The sequence below is a fragment of the Ambystoma mexicanum genome, chromosome 7q (genome assembly GCF_040938575.1).
Source record: "Ambystoma mexicanum isolate Mex_15411 chromosome 7q, UKY_AmexF1_1, whole genome shotgun sequence".
Lineage (NCBI taxonomy): Eukaryota > Metazoa > Chordata > Amphibia > Caudata > Ambystomatidae > Ambystoma > Ambystoma mexicanum.
Window position 1 is genome coordinate 613,427,153 of NC_090941.1, and position 17,080 is coordinate 613,444,232.

General features: G+C 50.7%; 2 protein-coding genes across 7 annotated transcripts in view; one reads left to right on the forward strand and one right to left on the reverse strand.

Moving 5' to 3' along the window:
• The window catches only part of NBEA (neurobeachin), a 2,584,133-nt gene that overhangs the window by 767,442 nt on the left and 1,799,611 nt on the right, over window positions 1–17,080 (reverse strand). For all 6 annotated transcript variants that reach the window (XM_069640609.1, XM_069640605.1, XM_069640608.1 and 3 more), the window contains one exon: window positions 13,177–13,313. In XM_069640609.1, coding sequence (XP_069496710.1) covers window positions 13,177–13,313 — 137 coding nt within the window. The remainder of the gene's footprint in view (window positions 1–13,176; window positions 13,314–17,080) is intronic.
• Window positions 9,328–11,821, forward strand: MAB21L1 (mab-21 like 1). The gene has a single exon (XM_069639708.1). The coding sequence runs from the start codon at window positions 9,879–9,881 to the stop codon at window positions 10,956–10,958; it is 1,080 nt and encodes a 359-aa protein (XP_069495809.1). The 5' UTR covers window positions 9,328–9,878; the 3' UTR covers window positions 10,959–11,821.

A 17,080-nucleotide genomic window follows, 5' to 3' on the forward strand; every position in this document is an offset into this window, starting at 1 on the left:
CCTTGCAGAAATGGATATAACTATACTAGGGAGGGTGTGCAGGAGCACAACAAAAGCACTTCCAAAAGACACTTCACTGGGCCCTTGACTCCGTTGAGGATAATGGGGGGTTGGGTCTACTTCACTGTGTCAATATAAGTCTTTGCTCCTGGTAGAATAAAAGGTGCGACTTCCTAGTACAGCTGGTAGCTGGAGTGTCGTTGGCCACCAGGCAGAAATTACGGAAAGAATTATATATCGCCGTTAGCAGTGCGAGTGCCAATCAAAATTAAAGTTTTCACTGACAGACTAAAATGTGGTTTTACGAGGAAGCTGTGCTTATATTTTCAAGGTATAGTATATGGTGGTCTCCTCTGAAATGGTTTCATTGTAAACTCTCCTTTGCTCTTTTACTAGAGTGCAGCACACATGCTGCCCGTCAGATGTCCAGAGCCAGGGCTTTCACGATGCCCTGGATTTCCAGCACAAGCATCCTGCTCTGACGGCAGATTTAGGCGCCGGTCTGGAAAGTCTACTTCTGGGACAGCCCTGTGGACTCTGCTGCTTTATCGGAGACGTGTAGAAATTAATGCGGAAAACGTGTGTGGGGCGAGCAGCAGATGATTCAGAAAGCGTCTCGGCAGCGCACGCTGCTCCAGCACAGCCAGTGACGGCCAGTGGCCAAGCGTTTGCTTCTCACGCAGACACGATGCTACCAAAACGTCGTCACAAACTGACCCGCTGCTGACAGTGTCTGCTGGAATATTGTGAAGCTAACAGGGACTACATTGCGTTTATTGTAAGAGTGTTCCGGCTCAGCATGCGTGCAGCGTGATTGAAACTTCTAGTTGAAAACATGTGAAGTCATTTTTTTCAAAATCGGAACGATGACGTAATAAGTACTGCTCTCATCAGTAAATGGTCTGGAAACGGCCTTTTAGCTCGTACGCTTTTTTGTGTGTTGCTTGACTGTATTGAAATCGGGTTTCTAGTAGAAAACCTGAGGTAAATAAAACGATACGCTTCAGTGCACTTGCCCAGCATCGAGACACGCAGGGACAGGCTAAGTGAGCGGCTATAAAGGCAGCGCCCTGAAGCACCGAAATTTCACGTTGGGGTTTGTCAGAAGAGGTATCTGTCATGAATGAGGTTTTAGTGTTATATGGGTAGGCTTTGCAAGGGGGCAGTGCCAGGGGAGGAGTGAGTAGACCAAACACATTCTTCTTTTTGGATGCCATCTTGGCCACCTTTTATTACAAGGTAAAACACACAGAAACCAACCAACAATTTGACATTTATCAAACATATTCCAAAACTAAGAGCATTTATTTACAATGCATATCCTATCACGTGGTTCAGGTGGACCATGGCTCCCGCCCCTCAAGGGGGTGCATGGTGAAGCAGCCTTATCCCCTCCCCACCATGCCCCTTCATTACTGGCCCTAGCTGTCCCCACTCCTTGCCCACCGGGACCCTCCGGTGGCTGTACGCCCATTATGATGGGGGTGGGAGGGGCTGTGCCCTCCCCCAGCACTTTTCCAGCTCCGAGTCCACCAGAAGGGGATATCAGTATTTCCATGGTCCTCCTCTGCCCCAGCCCTCCCTGACCTCAGAATTGAGGGTGGGCGGCCTGGGGAGATTGAGAGTTTGTCAGGGTGGTGGACTAGTCCAAGTTGGCAGGAGCATGGTGGCGAGGATCCCAACAGAAGGGCGAAGCAAAGAACGGTGTACTCCTCGCACCTCTGGACACTCTTGCTATGAAGGGATCCTGGCGGTGCCGCGTGCCAACCGCTGACCGCAAAACGCTGGCTGCCCCCCCCCCCCATGGGGAATGCGGCCTCAAATGGCATCACCCAGTCCCCCCCACCATGGGCCGCCTGCTGGCCGGCCCAACAGGCATCCCCTCAACAGCGGGTCTTTTGCCTTTGGAAGACTGGAAAGGCTGAAAGTCAAGTTTTGAGGGCATGCCTTTCTGGAGTGTTCCCGTAACGTTATCCTCAGTAGTGTATGTAACCAATGCACTGTGCATTAATAGTGATTGCTAGTGCAACAGCGGGTAAATAACCGGTGTAGCTATAGGCGCCTTCGGGTGATAGAATAGATAACGCTTTCAGTGCGTTGTGCTGCTTAAATGTATCTCGAACTTTTTTCTTGATGAAAGGCTGCATCAGGTTCATGTATGAACTAGTGGCAGCAGGGCAGTTCCCGGACAATACGGTGCCTGATTCATGGAATATTTGCCCGGTTCAAAGTGACTTTGCACTGCCGACACAAACCCTGATTCATGGAACGTGCAAAGCTTGCAGTGCATAGTCCAGGCAGTCAGAGCATAGTCATTTTTGCAGTACAAAATGACTTTCCACGGCAAAAATACACTTTGCACGGTTCCATGAATCAGGGTTTGTGTCACAGTGCAAAGTCACTTTTCACCAGTGCAAATTCCCTTGAACAGGGCAAATATTTCATGAACCGGGCCCATAGTGCTTAGGGTGAACGAGTAGAATGTGCCAGTACCGTCCCCAAACCACTGCACTGTAACACAGCCCCAACCTTACAAAATCAATGCAATATAAACAAAAGCTGATTTTATGAACTAACAAATAGGGGTAATAGACTCTTCAGCCATTGAAGAACGCAGATCTATGTGTATACATTTGTATTTACGGACTATGCCCCGAATAATCTCCAAAAGAAACTGTAGCCAAGGTCTTCAGGGCGGCCCGTGCTTTTGGAAACAACATATATTCTTTTGTATGGTGAATATGTTGCAACAAAGAAAACGTCGTCCCTATCTAGAAGTCGCATTTGGGCTTTGGCAGTGGTACAATACAACCTAGTAAAACATGAGAGAGGCATTTTTTAAACAACATACACAACCACCTGAATAACTTTTAGGGACTCCGAAATGTGGCATGCAGGGCATAGTGAGATTAAATGATGTGCCCAGGATCATAAACTTTGGCTAAATAGTGAGGCCAGTATTTCATATGTGTTTGCAATGTTGGCTAACGACCACATATCTTCCCAGATCTAGATGGTAAAGCTGTTAAGGTTTGGCTTCACAGAAATAAAACGGTATCCTGTGTTACAGAGATAACTTGAAAAGTTTACAAATCACATAGGAAAAACAACTGGAGAAGATATGCATCATTGTAGAAGCAAGTTGAGCACACAAGGTATGATTGTACTTTACTTTTCCATATTCTAAAAAGACAACAACAAAGCTTGCAACTTAATGCACCTCTCGCATTTCAAACCACCAAACTGTTTCACCTCTTCATTGTCACTCCCGCTTGCCCACGCAATGTTGTATCTGCAGCCATCTAACGGCAATCGCCCGTTTAAAAAAGGCTTTGTTGACAACAAACACACATGGACTGATTCGTGGATTTTTTGCATGGTGCAAAGTGACTTTTCACTGGTGGAAAGTGACTTTGCACTGCCAGCAATTACGCTGATTCATGTAACAGTGCAAAGTGACTGTGCACAGCAAATACACTTTGCACTTCTTTTGCCGTGCAACGTGAACACTTTGCGCTGTTCCACGAATCAGCGTGATTATTGGCAGTGCAAAGTCACTTTGCACCGTGCAAGAAAATCCATGTTTTAGACCCATTATTCTTTCTTTTCACATGAAACTGAGGCTTTTGCGTGCTGGCTGGGGCAGATGATCCTGCGCCCTAAAATTGCCCGCGTCAAGAGCAGAGCTCGCTTCGCTCGCTCGCTACCCAAGAAATGGCCCTCCATCACTGCAGCTTTGATACTTGGTTGATATCGAGGGACCGGTCGCCATAAGCATAGGGCTGTGGACCGTCTGCCCAAGTCCGTCTCCTCCCTGTGGCTTGTAGAGTGCGTCCCTAAACTGCAGCCAATATTTGCCACATGTATGTCTATCCATGCTTAATCCCCGAGAATGGCGAAAAGCCGAGCGGCGCGTCTGAACGTGACGTCGCCCCGACCACTCCATTTTGATCGTGGATAGGATGCTGGCGCTACATGGCCTCAGAGGGGCAAGCATGGATTATGCGGTGTGGTTGCGAGGCCGGTCCGCTCATCCATGCGTGCAGTAGTGGCATCTGTTCGGGGGTTTGAGTGACGTGCTTACCCACCGCAGGTAGGAAGGATGCCCACGCCTGGGATGGCCTTATTGGATGCGAACACCAGTAACCCGCCATGCGACGTGCCGGGTTACATGTTAACAGCTATCTTGGTTTTACAATGCTAGAAATACTTCATTCCGCAGAGGGTCCAGCACTCAAGTGCGCTACCATGGTTGCCTTAAAAAAAAATGGCCATTCACAGAAGTTCGGTTTTTACTTTTCATAGTGTCTACAGTAGTTGGGGTTAGCATCTTGTTTGTCAGGCACAGGCGGGAGCCCCAACATTGAAAGCAGAAGTCGCATCCTGCTGTGTTCTTGGTAGAGTGAAGCCATAACAAGGTTGGCAGACTACAGGATATTCGGTAGGTGAGAGTTCTACTCAAGGCATTTTTAATTTTCAAGTCACTGATTTTAAAGTGCTTTTGCTGCAGCAGTTCTGGATGTTCACAACATCGGTCTATGGTGAGCAGCTGAGAATGACATTTCAAGGGTGTTGATACTTTACTGTGCGTTTACTTTTGTTGTCAAGTTAAACTACCCACGACCAAAAAAGCTATTGCTTTAATGGGTTCACGTCCGCTTCCTCAATTGGACATGGACTTATGCTCATCAATGGGCGTATTTCATGGACACCTCTTGATTATTGACAGTGGCTGCTGTGTTTAGAGGAGAAGGAATTCAATGGACTACCTTTGTACTTACGATTCCCACTGGTTGAAATCCATAATTCACGGATCTGACGTTCTCCCTGCGAACTATTGCGTTCGAAAGCAATGCGGCGAAGTGTTTGCGTTGCACGCGGGTGCGTACACACCACACGTATGCATTTGCGGTGTGGGGCAGAGCTCGCGATTGTGCAGCCGTGGTGGGTGCGTGCGTCTACCATGACACAATATGCAGGGTGAAATCTCCGCAATAAAAGGCGAACCGCGCAGGCGGGACTGGATTCAACGTAATCCATTCGCCGAACGCAGAGCTAAAGGACAGGGTGGACACAGCGGCTTGGGGGTGCCTCTGCAGCCAGGCGGGGGATCTCATGCAGACCTACTGCAGCTATGCCTTGGGAGAGGACACGTTAGGCCAAACGAGCAGATGATCCTCCCTTTGGCATCATACAATGTGACATTTACAGCAAACACCGCGGCGCTACGTCTTTCGTTTCTCCTGCGCCAAAAGCAGGCGTGGATTGAGGTTGGTACGTTTTAGTACTGAGGCGCAGCATTAAAATGCTCCATGTCCAGGGCCGCGCGCGCGCGCGCTCCTCGGGCTTCCAGGCACGCTCCTGCAGCACGGATAACCCAACTTCGTGAGAAAAAGTTGCACGTCCTCCTTCCGTTCTTCCAAATGCATGGGGACGGGAAGCGGGGGCGAGTAAACAAAGTCATTTATAAAGAAAGTCTATAAAAAGTCAACGGCGACTCCAAGAAAAAGTACACATCGACATATAAGTTGACGACATTGGGGAGAGGGGTGGTCTTTGCTTGCTGCACGTGAGGTCCAACTAACATCTGATGCATTCACATAAAAGGGTACTGCACCCGACAATTATGATCGGGTGACTTCATATTTCAAATTAAATATAAGTGCCATGCTCCTGGCAGCCGTGCATTCCAGTGCCTCGTGTGTTTGGCTCTGCGCCTTTTCTAGCTAATAGAGCACAACGGTGAGAAAAGTGGGGCGCAACTGGCGCAGATCAACAGCTCGTTTGCAAACGCGCAAAGGCGCGGCGTTTCCACAAAGCATGCTTTGTTTATACACTTCTTTTAAAAAATAAAAAAAAACAAAAAAAATGGGTGTAATCACATGCAAGGGTAAGCACTCGAATAATCCTAAATGGTGCGCTCATTCCTTCGGCGGGTTTACCCGGGTCTACTGCCCCGTGTTGCTTTTTCGCGTAGTGTAATATATGCTTAAAATGAAGTGGCGCGCCAAAGACCCCCACTGTATTATTTCACTTTGATTGTTTTAAAAAAGTAAAGAAAAGCTCGATCGCGAGTTGCGTGCAAACGTAGAGCGGGGAATAAACGCATGGCGATGTCACGCTGCATCGACACTTAGCGATCGCTTCGAGGCACTGTCCACTATTTTTTTATTTTTATTTACTTGTATATAATCAAAACAAAATTTGATTTTTACAAGACATCATATCTCGTATCCCACATATTGAAGAGATTAACTTTATATTGGTCCCCATGATGGATTATGAAAAACACATTGTTTTACTAATTCTGTAAATAAACGGCAGTAGACATCAGGTATATTCGATGAAAATTAAGTACTTTAATTGTGAGTTTGCTCCTTAACCGTAAGCCACGCACTTACGTCGCGGTAACTCTGCAGCCTAGAGTTGTTTCGCACAATTGATATCGAATTAATTTAAATCCGACAAGGTACTTCGATTTAGGATAAGATAGGGCGCGAGCTGCGTCCGATTTTTAGCCGAATTGTGCCTCTGAATGCACAGGACGTTGCTAAAATGTTACAACTCTGAGCAGCGTCTTTTCCCGCCTGCAAAGTAAAGCCTCCACAGTGGCTCACGGCTTCGTCAATACATGGAGGTCAGGCGCTGCCCTTGAACCCCGCTCCCCCGCCCCAAAAAAAGCAAACATATAAAGAACTAGGCACACGTCCCAAAGCACGCTATATCCGCAAAATACGTGTACATACAGCATTTCAGTCTGGCGGTTTCATGACCGAAAAACAGGTTCGATTAGAGCGTCTTAGTCATGTTTGCTGCAATGGTTATAGGGGGATTTTGAATTGGACTTTATTTGTTTTTCTTTCATCAAATGGAAGATAAAAGACACTATTTGAAAACGTTTTTTTAAATAAAAAAAAATCATCATGGTAGAGTGAATTAACAAAAAGCTCAATACATTTTGTACGCATGTGTTTCATCCGCCGTGTGCCATTTCTGCCCCAGTAGAAAGGGCAGTGGACAGACCTAAAGTAAGTCGTGACAGTGATGGACTTGCGCATGGCCCTCCGCTGACTAAAGTTAGGATATTCCCACCAAAGAGGCCATTTTTTTTTACCATGCTTCAGTGGCGAGGCGTTATTTGCTAAAACAGTTCTATGCGGGCGCGCGTGGCATCGGCGGGGCGCGCCCTGATAAATGCCGTTAATGTGACAGACGGTCGCAATAAACCCGCGTTGCGTAAACAGAGCAGCAGTAGTGGAGAGCGTGGCACCCACTGGCTAGCAGCCCATGGGAGCGCGCGACGACCCTCCTTTCAACCAGCAGCAAGAGGTGCACAGAAAGGCAGTATCTTGTATAGACAGCCTGCTGGTGCATACCTGCAGGCCGGTGGCATTATTGCCGTTTCCTTGCACTGGAATTGCGTGTGGCGCACGACGCCTAAGCTAATGCAGCCACTTTCAGCGTTTTAGTGACTCCTTTTCAAAAGAAATACCAGCGGCCGAAAAGCAAAACGCCTTCAGATGTCACTCAATGGACTATGGGAAACTTGTAAAATATAGGGCGCAGCCACAAACATGCTCACGCATCTACCATAACAATGCAGCCGGCGCCCTAAGATGGAAACCACGCCGCTGGAACGCGAGTACGCGCATTGCACGTGCACTGCTTGCGCGCAGTGGCAGTGTGTACGTACGTGCGTGCGTGCGCCCGTCGCTCCAGAGAAGGGACTCGGAGCGCGCACGCCGCCCGATCCCCTTGGGCAGAGGAAGAGCGAGAACAGCAGTCGCTGTGGGAAGCTTACAGCGCTTTCCCGACACACACTCAACGCTTCTAAACGCTATACACCCACCATATTATGTAAAAAAGTAGACACACGGGTCCGCTTTCTGCGATGTTTACCAACTGCCATTTTTGTGCTCCTAACTTGGTGCGAGGGCGCCACTTATACAAATACATTTTACTTCAGTAACTCTAATTCGACGCTGGTTTAAGGGCACAGATTGCTTTGCGTTTCACCTTTTCAAGTCTGTGTCCGCTTCGCGTTTTTTTTTTTTTTACCAAGAATGACTCATGGTCAGCTAAGTGCATGCAAAACAGCATGTTGCAAATAAACAAAAAAAATACAAAAATTGTATTCCAAGATGTAACTCATCGGTAATGTCTTTGTGCGTACGCCTCATCTCCAGTTAATAGCGCCATTACACCTGTACTGGGGGCCCTGTGGTCCTGCACCAGGTGGGCGAGACTTGAATCGCGTTTTTATTTACCGGTCGTTTGTAACAAGGTAAATGGATGGGATTAAAATACATCATCCTATCTCTGCATAAATCATGGTGGCATTTGGTGCAAGCGTGTGTATTCACAAGTGTGTTGGCAGCCGCATGAACAACGCGCAGCCCTTTGGGACCACCTGCCGTGTGAAGAGGAAAGCAACACTGGAACCGGCTGTTTCTCCACTGCCATCTCCCCAGCAGCCACTCAAGGGACTAGGAGTGTGTCACTGTCACCGTTTCCCACCACGTGCACGGTCACCGACACTGTGCACGCACAGGTCCTCCGGAACAGCGCACTCGTACACACGGGCCCCGTGATGGTACCGCTGTCACCCGGGGTGTGTGCAGACAGCCCGCAAGTACTGACACGCTGTCTATAAGCGCAGCATGGGAAGACTGCGAGGCAATGGCCAACACGAGGCATATACATTGTATTGCTTCCGGCAAGAAGCGGAGCAGCTTCCTGCAGAATGCAACAAGGCGATACAACAAATGCACGCTATGGAGCTCCGTGCGCGCGCGCCTCGGCAAGAAGCGCTAGATAGGCCCCTTCCCGTGCATCCTTCAGGAGTCACGAGACCTGTGCTGTGCACACCTCGCGTGCCAAAAACATCCCCAGCACGTGCAGCCTCTGTCCGAATACTGGGGAAAGGGGGGGGTGGACATCCACGTGCACACCTAGACGTGGTCAGCCAGAGAAAAGGGTGCCAAGCCGCCCTGCCCCCAGACATGGAGGAAGAGGTTACATCCACAATTGCGCTACACGAATACAGGCGTGCTGTCTTTCCACACGCCGGCCGCCCTGTGTGCAGAACGCTGGTTCACCAACACCCGCGCGCGCCTCTCTCCGTCCAAACCCCGCGGTGGCGAGCGCAGTCCTCCCAGAGTGTCAGCTGAGTTCAGGATGCAGCCGTGAAGGGGGCGGGGGTCTCCACGTGCACAGGCGGCCTGGGTCGCGTCTGGCAGCTCCCCCTACCTTAGGCGGCTGTTTATAGCAGAGGGGGGGGGCGGGGGGGGTTAATGAGCCGGGCTTGATCTGGGAAGGCAATGACGAGCCCGGTGGCGATTGGCCGCCCGCCTCCCACTGGCCCTGCCTTTATAATTTCCACACCAGTGCATCGAGGCTCCTATACAACCCACAGCAGCCCTCTCTCCTGCATCATAAACACACACACATGAACATACCACGGAGAGACCCCCGCCCTACCCTGCTGGAGCCTCGCCGATTGCCTGAACCCACAAATCAATGGTGTGTGCCTGCCACTGCTGGAACTTTGGGAGCGCTTGGGCGCGTTTCACATGTAATCCCGACGCCCCTTTGCCACGGAGGATTCCCTGCAATCACACTGCCCTTAGCAGATGAACTGAGAGACTAAGCGGATTGCAAACGCCGAGCTCCTTGGAAAGAGCAGCCGGCCGCCTGCCAAGCATTGGTGCCGCCGCTGGGGTTGGATCTTGCGAGGCTGCCTCTCAGTTTTCGGAGTGGGGTTTTTGTCTCGGTGTGTCTCGCACCCCCCGGTGAAGTTGGCTCCCGCCTCGGCAGCCGCGTTGGATCCCACCGCCTACTGCGAGACTCCGGTGTACAACCCGGATCTCTGCCCCAACATGATCGCGGCGCAGGCCAAGCTCGTGTACCACCTGAACAAGTACTACAACGAGAAGTGCCAGGCGCGCAAGGCGGCCATCGCCAAGACCATCCGCGAGGTGTGCAAGGTGGTCTCCGACGTGCTGAAGGAGGTGGAGGTGCAGGAGCCGCGCTTCATCAGCTCCCTCAACGAGATGGACAACCGCTACGAGGGCCTGGAGGTGGTCTCGCCCACCGAGTTCGAGGTGGTGCTCTACCTGAACCAGATGGGCGTCTTCAACTTCGTGGACGACGGCTCGCTGCCCGGCTGCGCCGTGCTCAAGCTGAGCGACGGCCGCAAGCGCAGCATGTCGCTCTGGGTGGAGTTCATCACGGCCTCGGGCTACCTGTCGGCGCGCAAGATCCGCTCGCGCTTCCAGACGCTGGTGGCGCAGGCCGTGGACAAGTGCAGCTACCGCGACGTGGTCAAGATGGTGGCCGACACGAGCGAGGTGCGCCTGCGGATCCGCGACCGCTACGTGGTGCAGATCACGCCCGCCTTCAAGTGCACGGGCATCTGGCCGCGCAGCGCGGCGCACTGGCCGCTGCCGCACATCCCGTGGCCCGGGCCCAACCGCGTGGCCGAGGTCAAGGCCGAGGGCTTCAACCTGCTCTCCAAGGAGTGCCACTCGCTCTCGGGCAAGCAGAGCTCGGCCGAGAGCGACGCCTGGGTGCTGCAGTTCGCCGAGGCCGAGAACCGGCTGCAGATGGGCGGCTGCCGCAAGAAGTGCCTCTCGGTGCTCAAGACGCTGCGCGACCGCCACCTCGAGCTGCCCGGGCAGCCGCTCAACAACTACCACATGAAGACGCTCGTCTCCTACGAGTGCGAGAAGCACCCCCGCGAGTCGGACTGGGACGAGTCGTGCCTGGGCGACCGGCTCAACGGCATCCTGCTGCAGCTCATCTCCTGCCTGCAGTGCCGGCGCTGCCCGCACTACTTCCTGCCCAACCTGGACCTCTTTCAGGGCAAGCCGCACTCGGCGCTGGAGAACGCGGCCAAGCAGACGTGGCGGCTGGCGAGGGAGATCCTCACGAACCCCAAGAGTCTGGAAAAGCTCTGAGGCGGCGCTGCGGGGGCCCTGGCCACATGAAGTTCGCCCTCCCGGCTGCTCCCCGGCCCACTCTTGCAGTCCCACCTCGAACCCCATCCCCCTCGCGGGAGGGGTACCGTGGACCCCCACACACGGCGGCTTTGACCTCAGCACAGTGTGCGCCTTGGCTCCACAAGTGTTTAGCACCGGGGCATCACAGACTGTGCTTACCATCAGTTCGCTCTTCTGCCTTCTGGCCCGCCACGCGTTTCTACGAACTGGGACCATTGACTCTTCTTCTCGGACATTCCATTGTTGAGCCCGCCTGGAAAGATCGGATTCAAACAATGACAGCAGTATTTTTCTTTTGTGAGTAAAATCTATTTGGAGATGCCACCCGAACAAACGTGTACATTTTTAATTTGTATCAAATACTGTGCCCTCGCATTGTCTTTTGAAATTGTGGATGTTGGTGTTGTGTGAAATGTTGAACACAAGTAACAAACATATATCCATTCTGGATGCTTCAGGACATGTCCTGCTTAAAGGCGATACGCTTTCAAAGGTAGACATTGTTTTTCCTCATGGTACTTTTTTGTCTATTGAAGTGTCTGGATTTAAAAGTTTACATTTTTTCGTTGCGGATGTATTGCTTGTTCTATTTCTAACATTCCACAATTATACTTGAAATGTTATTTAAATATATACATAAAAAGACGAAGGTTGGATTTTGCTTACACGGTAGCGCTTGAATATTGCGATTATATATTTGAAAATGCACTTGAAATACACTGGATACTTCTTTTGTGAATTAGATTTTAATCTGTTGCCGGTTTTATTTAAATACAAGCTAATAAATGAAGTTAAAAAAAATAAATATTGTTACACATTTTCGTCACGGATTCGAGTCGTCTATATAGAAAAGCAGCGATCGCCCTTCCTACTCGAATTGTTATAAATTGGATGTCTCAAGAAAATATGTGTTTATAAAAGCGTAAAAGGGCCGATTTACCATCAGAGTTTGGGCTGCAATCAGTTTAAATTAAACAAAACGAATTCCTAGCATTATAGGAATGCATGCGCGCGCGTTATATAGAAAGTCACACTAACACCGTCATCCCGGAAATGCCGGAGCCTGCTGGTCTCATTCTGGCGACACCTGAAAAGAAGCGGGACTGGCAAACATTTCTGAAATGACATTCGCAGGAAATAGACATTGGATAACATGTTTCTGGCCTGGGCCGTCATTAAGTGCACGTGTAAAAAAAAAAATAATAGCAATGCACACAGCAACCATCAACCATTGTTTGACCATGTCGGTTTGGGTACTGGGCCATTGCCCGCTGGATTGGGGGGTTACAGGCACGTGGTGTGAGCTATGGAAAGCAGACGGACGGACCCTAAACGCCCCGTTATTACACCACGAATACAAACAACGCACAGCAATGCTGTATCATGAAAGTACTTAGTTACCTTTTCCAATTAGGAAATATTTAAGCACAATGACGTTTACCATAGAAATGGAGGGGGGTCGGGGGGGGGGGAGCTGCTAATTGCAAGATGCGGTGTAGCTTTATATAATTGCAATGCATTTTATCGTGTCGATGCAAAAAGGTATTTTCCCATTTGGTGTACATGCCTTTACAGTGTCCATTTCGGTATTTTCCCATTTGGTGTACATGCCTTTACAGTGTCCATTTCGGTATTTTCCCATTTGGTGTACATTGAGTTTTGTATTTATTTATTTTAGTACACACCTTTACACAGTTCCCATTTCCTCAGAAACCACAGTGGAAAAGCATGCAATATCCCCGCAATCCACACACACAGATATTTAGAGAAACGCACAGGAGGGCCACCTTTCACATGCCAGAATGGGGTTTCATATCAGCTTGCGGCTACATCTTTGGCATTGCTTCCGTCGTAAGCAGGCTCGCAATTTTCATATTCAGTGTGACATTTTATAAAGCTTCGGCTACTGGCCGCCAACGTGTGCAACGGTGAAGGCGTACTCTGCCACATTGCAAAGAGGCCGCGATATGTGACCCATCTATGGGGAAAGACCGGGCCCCTTCATGGATGCACAGTGCAATTGGCTGTTTCTTAATCTACCACGTGCCGTGCATCCCCCCCCCCCCTAAAGAGTGTGTTAGCAAACGCGCTGCCTGTTGTAAGGCCGCAAGCGCCTGGCACCGGCGAGCAGCACTGCCAAAGGTGTAGGTGCCCTGCTGGCACGGCGTGTACTCACTTTGGGGTCGACCTTCTTGAAGGCGGCGTCGTCCTCGTCCACCTCGAAGTAGATCTCGGTGGTGGTGATGGAGAGGGTGCCCTTGGCCATGACCACGGGGGCGATGAGCTGGGCGGGGGTGCTCAGCACCACGGGGCCTGCAACACAAAAGGAGAGAAGTCAGCACCGGGGGCCGGCCATCAGCAGCAGCTGCCCGCGGAGCCCAGCGGCGCCGGCGTGGCAGCAGCATCCCGCAGGGCGGCCCCACAACAACAAGGCCGCAGACGGCCGCAAAAGCAGCGAAGCGCGGTGCACTCGCAGATGCCTGCGAATGGAGCACACACACCAGTCTGTGGACCTCGGCACAACCCGGAGCCAGTTCACAATATACACCACGTACCCCTCACCGTCAAAGACAGCACAGCGAGACTCGAGCACAAGAGGACAATGCGATTGTATTCTAAAACATGTTGCTTTATGTGTAGCTCCTAATTCTTGATGACCTAAAAGCCTAATTAGTTTATAAAGGACTGAATTACGGCACGCTGCGGGGCCAGTGGCCGCTGGTTCCTTAACCCCTCCAAGAACTTAAAACCAGGGGTCAAGTCTTAAAAATGAAAGTGGGGGACTCATCAACAAACACAATGAGATGTGATGTCGCCAGAAATTAGCATATCAAGGTGAAATATGCACATTTCATTAAATTGGGTCTGCGTAACCACCCAAAATGCACAAGACGAGTGGCATTTGCCTTTCATAAAAATAACATACACAAAACCCAGAGAGGAAATTTAATTCTAATAGGGTGTTTGAGAACGTTCAAAGGTGTGCATGTTTTAAAATAGAAGAACCAATACAAATTATTTTCCCTGGAACTTGCAGTACCACAATGGGACATTTCACCTTTAGTGGTTTGTTATTTTTCATCAGGTTATATAGTGCAGTGGTGAAGTGTCTGGCTTGCAAACCTGATGACTGCGCAGGGCGGCTTTAATTCAAAGAGGACATTCAATGGTTCTCATTTTAGCTGGGGGGAGGGGAGGGTGGAAGACTGAGTCCACCCTCTGAATAAAGTGGGTGGACTCGGTCCCCCCGAGTGTTCCTGTACCCTCGACTTGAGCCCTGCCTAAAACACAGGCCCGACAGCAACAGGCCGAGCCATAGTGTGCACGGACCGGATTGCGCTCATCGCGCCCACCTGGAGCGCGTGATATGTAGTCCTGTCCTTGCGGATTAAGGGCCAGAACATGTAGAATTCCATGGAAAAAGAAGTCCATGATTGTTTGTATGTGTCCGTGCTTGCAAGCGTCGCGTTGCGGCGCTGCTGCTGCCAGATGTCAGTGTGGCAGCGGAGGTCATATTCCCTGCACAATATTTAAAGAAATCCCTGCGGACCATCCTGGGTGCAGGAGTGGCCCGCGTAACCATCGTGGAAGATCTCGACTCCCGTCCCCTGCACACCTGCAACAAGCCAAAGCCTTCAGTGGCAAGTCTACATATGCAATGCCGTGGACATGTGCATCTAGTGCATCATTGGGCATTAGACGTGGAAGGCCGTCTTCTGCATAACCATCCTGCCACTGAGGAGTAAAAAAGGCAAAATCACAGTTACTCCTCCCTTTTCCACCACGTTATTGTAAACGGGTAAATGCGTCTGCCAATTGCGACTTCTAACCCGCATGTGTAATGAATTCCCATGGATCCGCCTGCATTTTCCAGGTGGTCATTTCATGTGGATTTCACCGGTATCCATTGCATTACCGTAAGTATGAAAATCAATGCTGGGGTGTTAATGCACCCGCATTTGTATGACAGAGCGGGAAATAGAAGCGAACACTTTGGGCATGTTTTCCAAAATTGTTTTAACATGGGATAGTGCCATTGAAAACACTTTTATAAATCAAGCCCTTTATGTGTGTGGTGCTCTCCAACTCCACCATACTAATGTCCCAAAATTAAGCAGATTTTAAAACATGGAGGTAATCAAGTTTCCTGACATGTTTTGTGATCTGTACGCCCGGAACATAACTTCGCTTGAATTTTATGGAACAGCCTCCGTGCTGTAAGACTGCTGCGGTTGATGGGCACAGTACACATGCTTAGTATCGGTCCAATAGCTGTCCCGAACACACATACATACACACACACACACAGTGCAGTGTCGGGGGTCTAACTTGAAACATTTTGGATCTACCCACACACACTCAATCTCTCTCTATATATTTAGTAAACGCAAGCGGCATCCAGAATAGTTGAACAGGAAAAGAATACAGATAATGGCAAGGCGGGCCGGCCCCCATGGCAAGAGGTGAAGAAACAAGATGGCGGCCACAGGCCAGCAGAAGCCCCAGTCAATTGCTATTTAACGCGCTTCGGGTTTTAAGCGCTTTGGGGCACAGAGCAACATGGAATATACGTTTAAAATAATCTGTGTTAAGCGACAGAGGTGAAGGTGAGAACATAAAGCACCCCCGACTAGGCACAGTAAGGATTGAACACAAATATATGCATCGTCGAGCGCGACGTCACGTTGCTTGAGTGTGTGTTTTTTTTTGCGCGCGTTCATTCGGGAAAGCAGCGCCTTTCATGGAGCGTTGCGGCCACTTTCCCCTCAGACGCCTTTTCTATCCTAAAATACAAAGGCCTTCGTGGAGATGTACAGGCTCCATTAATGTGGCTGAATGGTGAAGGCTGTCCTCGCTGCATCTACCCGCCGGCAGTGCTTCCAAGCAGATGTTAATCTGAAAGCGAAACCAACAGCTGCGCATAGAAGCGGCACGGAATTCTAAGCACATGTGAGAGAGGGGAAGGGAGCGTGTGAGGGAGGGGACAGGGGCGTGGCAAGGGAGCGTGTGAGGGAGAGGAAGGGACCTGAGGGGAGGGGGGTTAAAGGAGCTGTGGTATGGTGGAGGATAAAGGTTCCTGGGAGGGAGGGTAAAGGCGAGTGTGAGGGAGGGTAAATGGGAGTGTGAGGGAGCGGGAGGGGCTGTAGGGGAGCGGGAGAGGGCTGTGAGGGAGCGGAAAGGGATCACGTGAGGGAGCGAAGGGGAACGTGTGAGGGAGAGGAAGGAAGTCTGTGAGGGAGAGACAGGAAGCGCGAGGAAGAGGGCGCGAGGGCGTATGGGAGAGGAAGGGAGCGTGACGAAAGGGAAGAGTGCGAGGCTTTATTTGTGCCTGCCTTTCCATATTTCACCCACTGCCCCTCGCTCGGAGACAGCCAGACAGGCATATTCCTTCCCACTGTTAAACGCACTCTGGTCCCCGCTCACAATGGGAAACGTCTTCCAAATTGGATTGTTTTGTGCGTCTGGTCACGCCACGCGGTCTGGGGGCAGGCGGCCATTTGCCAGCAAACCGGCGTAAAATGAGAGCTGACATCCCCTCCTTGGCCTCCCGCTGCCCCTCTGATGCGGAGGCAACATGTATTTTTCTATGTTTCTGATTTCCTCCAAGTACAAATAAGCAAGCAGGCCTTTCACCCCCCCCCCCCAACCCCGCCTCTTACTCTCAGCTGATGCTCTGGTCACATGACACGCCTCCATGTTATGCTCCTGGCCCTCCACCCCCTCAGCCCCGGGGACCCGTGGCCCCGGCTCTCGCCTCAACCAAGCCCGGGCGGGGGCATCGATCTGAAAACGCCACTTTAAGGGCTCATCCGTCTTAATCGCGCCCTCGCCAGTAATTAGGGCCGATGCTCGAGTAACGTTTACAAGTGGATTTGGTCCTCAATTCCCCAGGCCCCGGGGCCTCTGTTTAGACGAGAGCCGCGTTCTCCCAGCGAGAGAAACACCGCCCTCTTCACAACAGTTCAGACCAACTGCAGCTACACACAAAACCCACACACGGCCCCAACACTTAAGGGGTCTGCGGACTAACTCTGGAGTGGGCCCTCCTGGTAAAGGCTTGGTAGGCCCCAAAGCACCCC

Coding starts and splice junctions, on each gene's coding strand:
- MAB21L1 (XM_069639708.1), top strand. CDS start 9,879: ATGATCGCGGCGCAGGCCAAGCTCGTGTACCACCTGAACAAGTACTAC.